The sequence below is a fragment of the Chelonia mydas genome, chromosome 4 (assembly GCF_015237465.2).
Source record: "Chelonia mydas isolate rCheMyd1 chromosome 4, rCheMyd1.pri.v2, whole genome shotgun sequence".
Lineage (NCBI taxonomy): Eukaryota > Metazoa > Chordata > Testudines > Cheloniidae > Chelonia > Chelonia mydas.
In genome coordinates, this window is record NC_057852.1 from 121,295,819 (window position 1) to 121,311,132 (window position 15,314).

The 15,314-nt window shown below is 43.4% G+C and overlaps 1 protein-coding gene across 4 annotated transcripts in view; it reads right to left on the reverse strand.

The window, feature by feature from the left end:
* The window catches only part of HTT (huntingtin), a 189,157-nt gene that overhangs the window by 59,357 nt on the left and 114,486 nt on the right, over nucleotides 1-15,314 (reverse strand). For all 4 annotated transcript variants that reach the window (XR_006290216.1, XR_005225237.2, XM_037898170.2 and 1 more), the window contains 5 exons: nucleotides 13,171-13,293; nucleotides 11,577-11,815; nucleotides 10,019-10,161; nucleotides 2,801-3,008; nucleotides 967-1,108 (listed from right to left, as the gene is read on the reverse strand). Coding sequence is in view for 2 of the 4 variants with exons in the window: in XM_037898170.2 (XP_037754098.1) it covers nucleotides 967-1,108; nucleotides 2,801-3,008; nucleotides 10,019-10,161; nucleotides 11,577-11,815; nucleotides 13,171-13,293 (855 nt within the window). In the remaining 2 variants the exon portion in view is untranslated. The remainder of the gene's footprint in view (nucleotides 1-966; nucleotides 1,109-2,800; nucleotides 3,009-10,018; nucleotides 10,162-11,576; nucleotides 11,816-13,170; nucleotides 13,294-15,314) is intronic.

Below are 15,314 nucleotides of genomic sequence, written 5' to 3' on the forward strand. Positions count from 1 at the left end.
ATTTGCATAACCACCAGATCTTTTCTTTCAACTTCATTTGATCCTGTTGCAAATACACCTGAAGTCATAATCCTTTATTTGCAACAAATTATTTCAACATCCATTAGGTTGTAATCATAAAGACAATGAATACTGGTAGAGAACAACTGGAAAGAACTAGTAAACTCAAAGACCCTGCTTTTATGCAACATTTTTAGTAATGAATGAATTGATAGATACACATTTAATATATATCAGAATTGTTTCTGCAAAGTCTCAATGTTTGTCTGTAGTTTTTGTTTCCTTTTAAAGTGAACACCCCATATCTTTCATGGCAGTTAACTATTTATGTCTTCAACAGTTAATGTTTCTCAGTTGAGGCAGAACAATCTTCTAGAAAGTGTGTACTAATATCAGTACAGAGACTGACTCCTGTAACACTGTGTTTGAGAGCCTACGAAATCTGAAGCCATGGGAGTTGCCCTATTCCTGAGAGCCTGAACAGAACTGGGGAATGCAGTAGCAGAGTAAATATATGTAGGAGGGTTTAAGGTGAAAAGAGTTTATTCTAATTATGACATGCAGAAACACTCAGCCTCAGAGCAGGGTCTAAACTTTCATAAGCTTCTTAGTCTTCTCCTGAGATCACATATGTAAGAATACAACATTCAAGACATTGTTATTTACAAAGAATAACTTTGTAGACAACTAAGATTCAGTGTAGAGAGAATGCCTAAGATAATGCACAAGTATCTAAAATAATCACACTAATAAGACATATCCATAGAAAGAAAAAAAGCGCATCCACTTCCAGAAGTGAAAATTGATATATAAAAATTCCATGTAGTTCCCCATGGAAGTAAATATGACTAAGATCTCTCACTTTTCCCTTATTGTGATCACACTCTGTACCTCCAAGATAAAGCACCCAAGCAAAATCCAAAAAACAAACACTTATAGGTTTAAAATTCACAGTTCTAAACTTACAACATAGTCACAAAAAAGAATGAGCGCGCCTCTTCGTACTATCTCTCGATTGCACATGCCAAATTTGGATTCTGAATCAAATTCATCACTGTCTCCAGTTATCTGAGGGCTCAGCAATTTAGTACTGGAAAGACTGTGCCTCCTGTAAAAAAAACATGTTTTATTGCTAATATTTCAGTCAAAGTAGATACTCAATTTACATTTTAAGCATTCCTCAATATAAACTGCTTTGTCATTAGTTCTTTAGTCTCTTGTGGGGTGTTGTGGATTACATCTCATTACTAAGGCTAAGATTTTGTCATTGTTATTTTTAGTAAAAGTCAGGGACAGGTCATGGGTAATAAACATAAATTCACAGCTGTCGTGACCTATCTGTGACATTTGCTGTTGCGGCACCATGGTTTTCCCCAAAACCATGGTGGCCAGGAGTTGTGAGGTTCCCCCTCTGCCCATGGCAGCTGGAAGCTGTAGGGGGGCCCCCCTCCGCCCACGATGGCTAGGAGCTGCAGGGTGACCATATTTCCCAAAGAGAAAACAGGACACCCCCAGCCGCTCGCCCGAGGCGTCCCCCCCTTCCAACCCCCAGTGGTCCCTCCACCACCCCTCCCATGCGAGGCTGTCGCCCATCGCTGGAACCCTGAGGAGGGCCCCCTCAGGAGTCTGTCACATGTCGCTGGAACCTTGCAGGGGGCCCCCTGTCACTGGAATCCTGCCAGGGCCCCACTAGCTGCCAACTCCAGAGTCCCACACCCACTGGGGCTGAAGTAGAGAATGTCACAGAGGTCTCTGAAAGTCACGGATTTCGTGACCTCTGTGACATAAACATAGCCGTACTCATCACCCCTCTTGTTCAATACGTATTACAATGTGGCTGACAGAGGTGCCTGCAAGGAGACATGGGCTACAGAGCCTTCCATGTAATGATAAAACCCAGCACTTCCCTCCATCCAGCTACAGTGATTGAGCATCTAATCCAGTGTTGGGGTAAGAAAGACACCCAATCCAGATAAAAGGGAGCTGTTGCTGGTAAACTGGGGGAAACAACAGAAAGAACTGATAGAAGTTCTATTAGCCCCCTTAACTGATACAGTATGTCCCACAGCTTGTTATTCAAATTCATAATTTGGTTCTTTATTTAACAGCAGCTTTCAGACAATCAAGTTGCAGCTAGGGCCAGGACCACTTTTTTAATCTAGATCTGACTACGTTTGGGGTCTTTTCTTTCAGATACAGATCTCCAAACTGTCATCCATTGTCACTCAGAGTCTAGACAATGCAATGCTTGTACTCTCTGTCTACCAGATACTATATTTTAAGACCCTTTGGAAGCAGACCATTTCAAAAGGGAGGATTTGTTACGCAATGGCTGCTTAGTGAACAGATCTTTCCATTAATATACCTCACCAGTGCTCCATGATCTGCACTGGTTGCGTAGCAGTTGGAGGGTGAAATAAGATGTTGATATTGACCTATAAAGCCATAAGCATCCTGGGATCTGACAAGACCACCCTTTCCCTTATGTAGTATTTCCACAGTTGTAATCAGAGGCATTCAAGGTAGAATCCCCTCCCTTTAAAAGGGGAAACAACAACTGGCAGGGAGTTCTACCTGACATGCCATCATGTGTGGAACACACTCTTTCTCTTGGTCTAAAGTAGTCAGATTTTACTGACCTCATGGAACACTGCAAAGACTGTACAGACTCCTTTATAAGTACAGTAATTTCTTTAAGTGGTTCTAACACATATAGTACTCAAATTCTCAACAGCTAAGAAATCATATAAGCTACATTAAAAAAAAAACTTAATTAACTGTAGAAATTAAAAAACCTTACTTTGGTGTTTGATGCACCTCTGACCACCAACTGTAGTTAGTGTAATTGACAAGAAGTAGGATTTGACACCAGAGAAGCACTAAAGAAGGGTGTGTGGGAATCATGAACTGAACAAGACCACTCAGACTCTCAAGGGTATAAAAACTACCATCAGATCCATCTCCTGTAAAAAGCCTGCTGGCAGCAGCTGTGATTCTTCTGAACATCCCTGGAAACAAACACACACATACATTAAGGGGAACCATGTATGCTACCATTTGTACTGAGAATTTTTAAAAAACCCTCATCAGTTACACAGCATTTGGAAAATTTAAACTGTCTCATTCTCAACCAAGCAACCTATCCCTTAGCATTCTGGGGAGGTAGATACATTAGATTATCTCCATTTATAAATGGGGATATAGAAGCAGAAATGTTAAATGACTGTCCAGGGTCACAGGGCAAATCAGTGACAAGAACTGGAATTAACTCTTAGCCTCAGATTCAATCCTCTAGACCTCAGTCTAAAACCATAACACTAAAGTAATTAAATCATACCACAGATGCACATCTTAATTATAGTAAAAATTATGGGAGTCACATATATCAATATTTTATTCTTCCTGAAATTGTTGTATTATTGGCCAGGGTAGATTATTTTTTTAGTGAGGTAGTGCTCGAGGCCCCAATCAAAATCAGAACCTCACTGTGTTAGGTACTATACTTACAAAGGCAGAGAGAATGTAGGCTCCTTAGGGCAGGGACTAAAGTGGGAGGTTGGTAGACTTCTCTGCCTAGATAGCTACTGAGGGTGTTCCTCAGGCTATACCGATACTAAAAGTGATTAAGCAGCACAGCTGAAGTGTCGCAGCTATGGTCCTGTAGCATTGTAGCATAGACACTCCCTATCGCGAAGGAAGAGGGTTTTCCATTGCTGCAGTAAATTCAGTCCCTGGAGAGGTGACAGGTAGGTTGACAGAAGAATTCTTCCATTATTTTGGTGTCAATACCGGAGCTTAGGTCGGCTTAACTACATCTCTCAGGCATTTGAATTTTTCATATCCTTGAGTGATGCAGCTAGGTCGACCTATGTTTCAGATGCAGACCAGGCCTCAGACATATTCTGTTGTAATAATGCAGTGGCTACAGGATTTGAATGTAAAGCTTTGTGCAACAAGCAAAACTATTAAATGAGGAAAAAAATCTTTGCTATGTATGCTGAGTGATGGTCTGCAGGGTGGAAGCAGTTGTGGCAGAGCTCTCCTTCTGTGACCTCTTGTCCTTCAGCTTGCTCCTTTTATCCCTTTTGCCACAACCGGGGAAGGGGAATAAATAGATGGAAGGAGCTCAGAGAACAACTCTATTCATGTAACAAAGCTCCTTTGGTACCCTTAAACAGAGAAGGGTGGGGGAGGGGGAACAGATTTCTTACAGCTGCTGCAGAATCAACTATAAATTCTAGAATAGCATGGATAACAAAGGAGCTCTGCAGTGCTGCTTTGTTTTGCATGGTGAGAATCAGAGCATCAGAGTGAAGCCATAAGGGCCATACGCCACATCCCAGAGCCATGTGGACAAGTCTGAACTGCCTCTGGTATTTGGAGGAAGAGAGGAACAGTGCAAATGTCTTGCAAGGGGACAATATCAGAATCCAGAAATGCATGTTGTACCTACTTTCTATCAGTAATATCATCCCTGAACTACCACCAATCCGTTTTAGCTACTTGCATGCGAAGTAAGTGTGACATCTAGTGACTGGACATGGTGATGCACATAGCTATTAAAGATATCTACCTTAGGTAGGCTAAATAGAGGACAAAGCTGTTTAAAATAATCTACTGAAAACCTGAAACTGTAGTCTGTTAGTTTCAGTAGTACTCAGTGTGTTAATAGCTATACACAAAGAAAAATACAGTTCTACAATCCCGAAGAGCTCACATTCTGAACCAATATAGCACAGAGGCTATGGAAGAGGGGTAAGGACGATATCCGGCTACACCATGATAATACACAAGTTTGACAGTACATTTTTATATTCCCAGACATAAACTACATTAAAATGCAACTAAATTAAAAGTATATATGTCAGCAACTTAAGTTGTACTTTTGTTGAACTGATGGAGAGGCCCGATTGTTTTAATTCCAGGAGGTAGTCTAATATCAATGGAAGAGGTGCCGATGTTGCAGTGGTTTGTCTGGCGGTGCATCAGGCTGTAAATCTTTTTCACTTTTGTAGGTAGGTCTTACGTGGAGTATGTTTTCTACTGTGATGTAGCACCCACTTCCTCCATTTAGAGCAACCTAGTTCATCATTAGAGAACCACAGAGGAGCCATGCCTTCAGATGTAGAAGTTCTATGTTCAGATGGTGCACATGACCCTCGCGTTGTGTTAACAGGTCCATCCAAGGCGGGAGAGTGACTGCAGCACATGCTGACATCCGTGTTATGTATGTATACCATGCTTGGCTTGGCTATGTGGGGGCTATTAGGATGACTCTGGCTTTATCAGGTCATTATTTTCAGTATTACTCTGGGTAGTAATGGTATGGGTAGGAATGCAAAGAGGAGATCTGTGCCCCACTTGGTCAGGAACACGTCCCCCATTGATTACTTTCCCAGAGCTGCTCTGGAACAGAATCTTGGACATTTGGTGTTCTGGGCTGTCGCAAATACGTCTATTTGTGGGTGATCCCATTTTCGGAATGTGTGTTCTAGTATCACGACGTTCAATTCCCATTCTTGGTAGTGGAGGAAATGTCTGCTGAGCTCGTCTGCCGTGGTGTTCTGGCATCTGGGTAGCTAGGAAGCAGAAATATGGATATTGTGTTGGATGCACCAATTCCAGAGTCTCATAGGCTTGGTGCATAACGAGTGTAATATGGCTCCCCCTTGCCTGATTATGTAGAACATGCAAGCAATGTTGTTGGTCATTACTCTTATGTTCTGGTTCTTTATGAATCGTAGGAAGTGGAGGAAGGCATTGCAGACAGCACAGAGTTCTAGCAGGTTTAAGTGTAGCCTCGTCTTGGCTGCGGACCATAACCCTTGAATTGTGTGATGTTGCATATGTGCTCCCCAACCCATGAGGGAAACATCCGTTGCGATCATCTGTGATGGAGAGTCTTGTGTAAATAGGATCCCTGAGCACCTGTTGTGTGGTTGAGTCCATTAGGTTAGTGATTCCTTGACTTTGGGAAGCATCGTTAATAGTCTGTTTAATCCGTGTTTATTTGGTCTGTAGACAGTTCCTAACCACCCTTGTAGGCAGCGCATATGTAAACCAAAAACGTGCATGCTGCCATGTGGCCCAGAAGTTGGAGGCATGTGTGGGCTGTTCCACACTGGATATGAGTGTCTATCATGTCAAATCTGTCTAATGGAAGTAACACTTTCGCTGCCACTGAGTCAAGGTAAGTGCCGATGAATTCTAACTGTTGAACTGGTTCTACTGTCAATTTCTTTTCGTTTATTTGTAGACCCAGATTCTGGAAGCAATCTATCGTCATTTGGGTAGTCCGAATGGCATCTATTCGAGTGCGTGACTTCAGAAGACAGTTGTCCAGGCAAGGGAATATTATTATTCCTTGTTTTCTTATATGCACCATTGCTACCATGAGGATCTTTGAGAAAATGCAAGGTGCTGCTGACAAGCCAAAAGATAGAACCTTGTATTGATAGTGGTCTTTGCCCAAAGTAAATCTCAGAAACTGCCTGTGGGCAGGATGTATCGTAACATGTAAACAGGCATCCTGCAGGTTGAGGGCTGAGAACCAGTACCCCTGCTCCAGCACTGGAATTATAGTTGTGACCATCTTGAATTATTGTTTTCTCACAAACTTGTTCAGTCACCTGAGATCCAGCATAGGTCGCCATCTCCCATTTTTCTTGTGTTAAAAAAAAAAATAGCAGGAATAAAAACCCCTCCCCTGTATTGCATGGGAACAGTTTCCACTTCCCAGAGTTCTAGGACACGATCTACCTCTTGTCATATCAGATGTTCATGAGAGGGGTCCCTGAAGTGGGACGGAGAGGGAGGGTGTGTGTGTGTGTGTTGGGGTGGGGGGGGGGAGATAGAAAGGAAAGAGATGGTATAGCCCTTATGGATGACTTCTAGGGCCCATTTGTCCATGGTGATGGCAGCCTATTTCAGGTAGAATGGAAGTAAATGGTCTCCAAAACAGAAGGATGGAGGGTGTTAGCTCTGGAATGTGGGAAAGGTCTTCCAGACCCTCACCCAAGCCTTCAAATTTGTTATTTAGAGGAAGGGGCTTGGGACACTGCAGCTGGTGGAAGTCGGCATCGTTGTGGTCTCTGTCTTTGTCGTTGTTTGTAAGGCCTCTGGTGTTGCTGTGTATACTTTGAATATCTATTTCTCTGGTATGGTTGATACCTATATTGTCTCCTTTTTGTGGCAGGTGTATGAATGCCAAGCAATTGAAGAGTTGCCCGTGAGCCTTTCATAGTGTGCAGTACCTCATTGGTATTGGCTGCAAACAAACAATCTCTCTCCATCGAAGTGAAGGTCTTCGACTGTATTTTGTATTTCACATGGGAATTCTGAGGAGTTCAACCATGAGGCCCATCACATAACCACAGCTGTAGGGGTGTTAGCAATGTCTAATGAGGCCTGAAGAGCCATGCATGCAATCATTTGCCCTTCGGAGACCAGCAATTTGAATTGTTCTCTATTAATGATATTCCGGAGGGAAAAAAGTCCATAAACTTTCCATAGTTCCTGTGGTTGTATTTGGCAAGTAGTGCTTCATAATTTACCACTCTGAATTGAAGTGTGGAGGAGGAATATACTTTGTGGCCGAATAGGTCCAACCTCTTACTATCCTTATCAAAAGGCGTGGCGGAAAGTGTTGTTTGTCTCTCTGGTTGGCTGCTTCCACTACCAGCGAGTTGGGTGCTGAGTGTGTGGGGAAAAAAAACTCTGATCCCTTCAAGGGAACATAACACTTTTTCTCTGCTCTTTTACTGGTTGGAGGTATGGTCGCTGGAGTTTGCCAGACTGTTTTGGCAGGTTCTATTATAGTCCCACTGATTGGCAATGCTATCTTTGAGGAGGAAGATATCTGTAAGATGTCTGTTAGTTTGTTTCTGGCACTTCCTCCAGAGCAATTTTGAGCCCATTGGCCGCTATTTTAAATAAATCTTCGAAGTGGTTGAAGTCATCCACAGTGGTTGGGGGTGGAAGGCATAACTGTCTCGACTGGTGAGGAGGATGAATTATTGTTGGTTTGCAAGGTGTCAGGAGCAGTGTCCTCTTCTTGCTCTGCCATGAGTTCATCCCTTGTCTCGGTAGCTTCAGTCTCCAAGGGTGGAGGTGGGGATCCAGCATCTTCCCTACATGGGCTGGGCCACCTGCTGTAGCGCCTTCTGTAAGACCTCCAGGGATCCCAGTACAGCTAGTGCTCAGGAAAGGTCATGGATGGTCCCATATGTGAACTGTGATCGTAATGGTCCAGCTGCCATAAGTGTTCTGATCGGGGAGGAATGGTGAGGGGAGAATACCCCTTCAACCTCCTCATCTTCATCACTCAAGAACGATGGTGCTATCGGAGAGAACAGTTGCTCTGGTACGGATGGCCCCAGTGAGACATCAGTGCCCAAAAGAGGGAACTCCAGGGTCAACAGATCCTTCTGGTGCAGAAAATGGTGCGGCACCAGAGCTTCGGTGCCGAAGAGTGAGGTGCCAATTGTATCGAGTGCGGTGTGCTGAGCCGGTGCAGTCTGTGTTGGCGCTATTGTGCTAGCAGCATTCGGCTGCCTTATAATCTGAGCAGTTGTTGGTGCTGTCTCCTTTAGCACTGTCGATGGCGCCGTGGTGGAGAGGGGCAGTTTTTAGAGCCCTTAGACTCCGCAGCAGCGCGTGGGGTTCTGGCAGCAGCTGCCATGCAGGTGCTCCCGGGGTGCCTGGAGTATCGTAAGTAAGGCTCAGTGTTTGTCACAGAGGTCACAGAAGTCACAGGTTCCGTGACTTTCCGTCACCTCCGTGACTTCTGCAGCAGCCCATGTGGCTGGCCTGGGAGCCGCCTGAGCAGTTTGGGCAGCCCCGGGCCAGTTGCACCGGCTGCTGCTGGGGCAGTCTCGGGCCCCCTCGCAGCAAGAGTTTGGGTGCGTGGGGGCCTCAGAGCTGGGGTGTGGGCAGTGCGTACCTCGGGCGGGGGGGGGTTCCCCAGAAAGGTGACAGGAACTTCCCTCCCTCAGCTCCTAGCTCCACGTGCTGCCTCCGCTTGCAGGCACCACCCTCACAGCTTCCACTGGCCGCGGTTCCCAGCCATTGGGAGCTGCAGAACTGTGGCTTGGGGCGGAGCAGAGGTAGCACGTGGAGCTAAGAGCTGGAGGTTGCCGATTCCCAGGAGCCGGGGAAGGGAACTTCCCTCTCCCCCCGCCCCCACACCAAAACTCCCCCCGCAAAAGTTTTAGTCAGGAGTATATAGTAAAAATCATGGACAGGTTACGGGCCATGAATTTTTGTTTACTGCCCATGACCTGTCCATGTCTTTTACTAAAAATACCCGTGAGTAAAACGTAGCCTTAGTCATAAGTGCTGAGCCGTGCTGCGGCCAGCACCAATGAGAGCGATTTAGCCAGGGACCATTTTCTGCTGGTCTGCTCTGTATGAGGCGAACAGTATGTTTCTTTTTTGTCTGGCAAACACTAAAAACTGTCTGGCAAGCGAAGAATTGTATAAAGTTGTATGACAGGTTTTATGATTTCGAAGAAATTTGAAATTAAATATACAATATAAACGTTTTCTTTTCTGAACACCATCTTCAGTGACATTACTGGCCCACTGGGAGGATTTGAGGACTGGCACTGGCCCTAAGGTAAATTGAGTTCGAGACTCCTGCATTTGGGGAAGGTGAGAGGAAATCCAACTCAAGAGTAATGATGCGCACTGCATTTCTCAACTGGAGTTCTTTTGGACATTTAAAAGGACAATGTTTAACGAATGAAAGATCATCAATTATAGTCTACTCTGCTAAAAGGGAAGAGTATGAAAACAGGTCTTGAAGCTGTGTGTTCAATAAAAAGTCTAAAGGAAAAGACAACTTTTCTGGCTCTGGCTTCAGACATGGACACAAACTTGGGAGAAGAAAAGATATTTTATATGCAGCCAATATTCTCAACCTAAACAGATTTTAAACTCATTAAACAACTGATTCAGAACTGAAAAGAACTCTTTGATCGTCATCATGGCACAACACAACTCATTTTGAGATTATTACCTGATTTGAAGATATGTATTAAACACATAAGCAGTGTGCCCAACTCTTGGCAATAGAAAGTGTGCTGCTGTTCGTTCATGTCCACTTTCAACTGTTTAGTAGCAATGTCTTCCAATAGAATGCCCACTAATTGTAACAAGAACCTAAAAAAAATCCCACACAACACAGTCAGGAAAATAAACACATCAGCTTATTTCCTATCTGTCCCAACTAAGGTTTTTACTACTGAGTTAACCAGGTTTCAGCAGGTTGACCTGAACCAAATACAATCCTGCTTAACAGTGCCTCACTTTAAAATTTTCCCCTTAAAGTTCTTCTTGCTTCCTCTACCCACAAGGAAAAATCTCAGCTCCAGCTTTCAGACTCATTTTCTAGTGTAAAAATTGATTAAAGCAGAGTATTTGCAGTGTGTTTAAGCGTCCAGGTCTCAGTTATGCAAAACCTCATCTGCCATCAAATCACAGATGGTCACTGTCACTAATCACCACCCTTGCAATCAACATGAATCAAACACCTAAAACCCTGCCCAACGTGCTATCCTTCCAAGAGACAACAGACAAAATGAAGGGCATCAAGACTAAGCCACTCAAAACAGGTTTCCACCTTACACAAAATCTTTCCCACTGACCACCCTAGACATGAAAGACCCCAAGTCTTCATAACCAAAGACTCCCCTTTCTCTATCAGCTATACATATTCCTAGCAAAGGGCATCATTGTGCCACCTGAAGGTGGCCACAGGAATATAGTTACCCAAATAAAGGCCACTAAGGAAAGCTAAAAAACCCACCCAACAACCTGAATCAGACTAACAATCCATCCCACAACCATTCCCCAATCCTTCTCTTAGCAAGTCTCAGATCCAGTAGGATTCCCAGTCCAAAAGTTCTGCCAAATCACAACTACTCCCCCCTCCGCCGAATGAATTTGTGGATAAAAAGTGCTTCTCATAAGGGTCTCAACCCTCACCTGGAGGGATAAAATCCTATCCTAATTCCTTCCCCCTGCAGTAGTAGGGTATTTCCAACTCAACCACATCCAAAATCTCTCTTGAATTACTTTGCATAAGTCTCTCACCCTCAGAAGGCTCTAGATTACAACCTATCCTTTTAAAAAGAAAGCTGATCTTCCCCTTACATGTTCTTCACCTTTTCACATGCACAGGAGGGGAAGTCACCCAACTCATCCCACCCATATGCCACTGAGGCAACAATGCAGAGTACAGGCTAAAGTAAGGGAGAAGGAAGAGTCAATTCCCCGGGTGAAATCCTGGTCCCAGAGAAGTCAGTGGTACTTTTCACTTCAGCATGGGAAAAGAAACCAAAACAGCCAAAAATTGTTAAACAAAAATACACACCTCCATCCCATGTAATACATCCAACAGCACCACAGCTCATTCTATCCCTCAAACTTGCATCCAACCTTAAATCTACCCCCCCATGTCCATTTCAGGTAACATCCAGGTAAATATAAATCTTATGTTTCCATATCACTTGTCACTCTTTTAATACTTCACCAAAAGTTTTACAAAAAACCGATAGATTCAGAAGACAACATACCTGGAAAATGTCTCTTCAGGCAGATATTTAGCCTGTTTCAGCTCAATTTGTTCTTCAGGTGTGGGTACATTATTTTCCCCATCCCTTAGCCTGTTAATTGTTTGACATGACAGTAAGTAAGGGGAGAAAGAAAGCTCTTGAATACGAGATAGAACTATATCCTCTGTTGATTGTGAAATCAGAACTCTAAGGATAGCTAGGATACCAGATATCCATAACTGAACAGTGCTCACTGATGCCTAAAAAAACAAACAAAAAAACAGAAAAATGCAGCAGATTAAGAGACTGAAAACTGCAATAATGTCATGGAGAACTGACAACATATTAGACCTTATAAAAGATCGTATATATTCACTTCTTTGAACAAACATCTTTATGAATGAGGTAAACTTTTCTACCTTCTCTTCTGCTATCATGGCTCCCAGGAGCTGAATGTCCATAGCAGCTCCTGGAAATCAGTTTGGCTTTGAGAGCACTCAATGCTGTGTGATCTGGGGAATGGGTACCTCTACAACACTTTTGTGAATAAAAGTTCTCATAAAAAACTTCCATGCTGTCTCAAAAATGAAATACTAGGGGGGAATCTTTGTTACACCTCAACATTTCAACTAAAAAAAAGGGAAGAGGGAGGAGGGGGGTGTTGCAAGGTTATTGTAGGGGGGGTTGTGGTACTACTACCCTTCTGCGCTGCTGCTGGCAGTGGCCCTGCCTTCAGAACTGGATGGCCAGAGAGCAGCGTCTGCTGGCTGGGAGCCCAGTTCTGAAGGCAGAGCTGCCGCCAGCAACACTGCAAAAATAAGGACAGCATCGTAAGGTATTGCCACCCTTACTTCTGCACTGCTGCCTGCAGAGCTGGGCTGTCAGTCAGCAGCCATCACTCTCTGGCAGCTCAGCTCTGACGGCAGCAATGCAGAAGTAAGGTGGCATGGTATGGCATTGCCACCCTTAACTTTCCACTGCTGCCGGCGGGGCACTGCCTTCAGAACTAGGCGCCCAGACAACAGCCACCGCTCTCCGGCCACCCAGCTATGAAGGCAGCATAGAAGTGAGGGTGGCAATACCATGATCCACTCTAAAATAATCTTGTGACCCCCCTGCAACTCCCTTTTGGGTCACAACCCCCCAGTTTGAGAAACTGGTCTCCCCCATGAAATTGGTATAGTATAGCGTAAAAGCACACAAGACCAGAGTTCATGGTCTGTGACATGTTTTTCACAGCTGTGAATTTGGTAGGGCCCTATTCATAAACCAGGTTATGGAATTTCTCTTACATCAGGAGGCTCCCCATTCTTCACCATCGAATTACAAGTAAAATGACCTATCCAAAGGCGAACTAGTCCTCCTACTGAGTTCTTCCCTATTTCTGAACATGTTACCAAACTAACTTCAGCAGGATTTAGGAACAGAAATATACACCTTGCAAAGGATTAAGAGAACACTCACTACTGTTTTGCTATGTATGAAAATGCTGAATTGTCTTGATAGACAGACAATCAGAGTGGAGGATAGTCAGAAATGTATAGGATATAGCCAAAAATGCGTTAAATGCCTCAACATCAAACATGTAGTGTAATCTCCTTCACTGGTCACTTACCATTGTACTGGGAGTAACAAACATACTTCTTAAAAGCATGTCCACAGGACGGAGGGATGAAGGAGCCAAAATTTCAAATAAAGTGTTCAGTACTCCCAGAGCTTCATGGGAATCTATATGCATCTGTTCAAAAGAAAGGAACAAATTTTATATTCACCATTGAACACAACAACAAAAACAAAGAACACCTCTGTGTCTTGATTATTTTTAGTATGATATGTGTAGGTTTCCTATGCAATAATGCTGCACTTCAGTTTGATAACCAAGAGAGATTAGAAAACCCGTAAGGGGTGAATGTTAAAAGCAGGTGCAGCCATTGCTATGCAGAACATGACAGACCTCAAGAAAGCTTAAATTAAAAGCAGTAAAGTTTAATGTGTATATGTACACACACACACACAATTTGGCCAACAACTGCCCAAAATCTAATTATTTTCGTTTTGGCTCCATCTAAAAGCAACTGTGGTTACTGGGAAGGCATGAATTAAAAAGGGACATCGACTTGAAACCTGAGTTAGAAATCATTTCAGATAGTGTGCCTGCCCCCCAAGCATTAATTTTGTAGTTTTACTACCACATTTTCTTATTTATTTATTTTTTTAAACACCTCTTCCATTTGCTATGAGAAAAACCCATCTAAAAAGGGGAAATGATACTGACTATAAACAAAGAGCTGCCAAATGCTTAAAACCAATTCACTAGAAAAAACAGAAGGGATGAGGGGAGTTTTTCCCCTACTATCTCTGACACAGTGATCTCAGGTATTACAATAAGGAAAAATAGTTTTAGACAGAAGACACATTTTTTCAGTTAACTGTGTCCCTTCAGAATGCTAACGTTCTGGGGAACAGACTGTCATAACCTCTATCCTCAATCTTACAAAATACTCTAAGGTGCACATTGAAGCTAATATTTAAGTGGTGATTCAGTACTTGTGGGTAACAGGGAAGCCTAAAGAAGTGTGCACATTTTCAGTACGCACACAATAAATGGATTCAATAGATAGTGTCTATTCAAGGGACATCATCACAGGACCTAACCACATCATCCACACCATCAGGGGCTCGTTCACCTGCACATCTGTCAATGTGATATATGCCATCATGTGCCAGCAATGCCCCTCGGCCATGTACATTGGCCTAACTGGACAGTCTCTACGCAAAAGAATAAATGGATACAAATCTGACATCAGGAATTATAACATTCAAAAATCAGTAGGAGAACACTTCAATCTCCCTGGTCACTCAATAACAGACCTACAAGTGGCAATTCTTCAACAAAAAAACTTCAAAAACCAGACTCCAATGTGAAACTGCAGAACTGGAATTAATTTGCAAACTGGACACCATCAAATTAGGCCTGAATAAAGACTGGGAGTGGTTGGGTCATTACAAAACCTAATTTCCCCCATATGTTACTCACATCTTCTTGTCAACTGTTTGAAATGGGCCACTCTCATTACCACTACAAAAGTGATTTTTCCTTTCTTGGTATCCTACTGTTAATTGAATTATCTCGTTAGACTGACCTCCCACTTGGTAAGGCAACTCCCATCTTTTTGTGTGCTGTGTATTTATACCTGCTACTATATTTTCCACTCCATGCATCTGATGAAGTGGGTTCGATGCCCAAATAAATTTGTTAGTCTCTATGGTGCCACAAGAAGTCCTCGGGTTTTTGGGTTGTTTTTTTTTCTTTAAGTACTACAGTTCCCACTGCTGCATCTACAGCAAAGGACTGAACTAGTGCACAATGTTTTGTTAATGGAACTCCAGGTAGCTGCTCCGCGTATGTCCAGTATTGATGCTTCCTGTAGGGATCCTGTAGAAGCAGCTTGTGATCTGGCTGAGTGAGCCCTCTACCCTGCCAGGTGAAGGGATATGCACTAATTGGTAGCACATGATGATGCATCCAGAAATCCATTTAGAGTTTCTCAGAGGGTTGTGAGGACACACTATATCTTTCTGTTATGGTGAGAAAAAGCCTTGGTGATTCTCTGATGTGTCCGGGCGTTCTACCTGCAAAGGACCAAACCTGTCTGACACCACAGGAATGAAAGTCTTCTCTCTTCAGCAGCGGCATGGGGTTTTTGGAAAGAAACACTTAAGCAGATAGTTTGGTTGACATGGTTTTCAGAAATAATC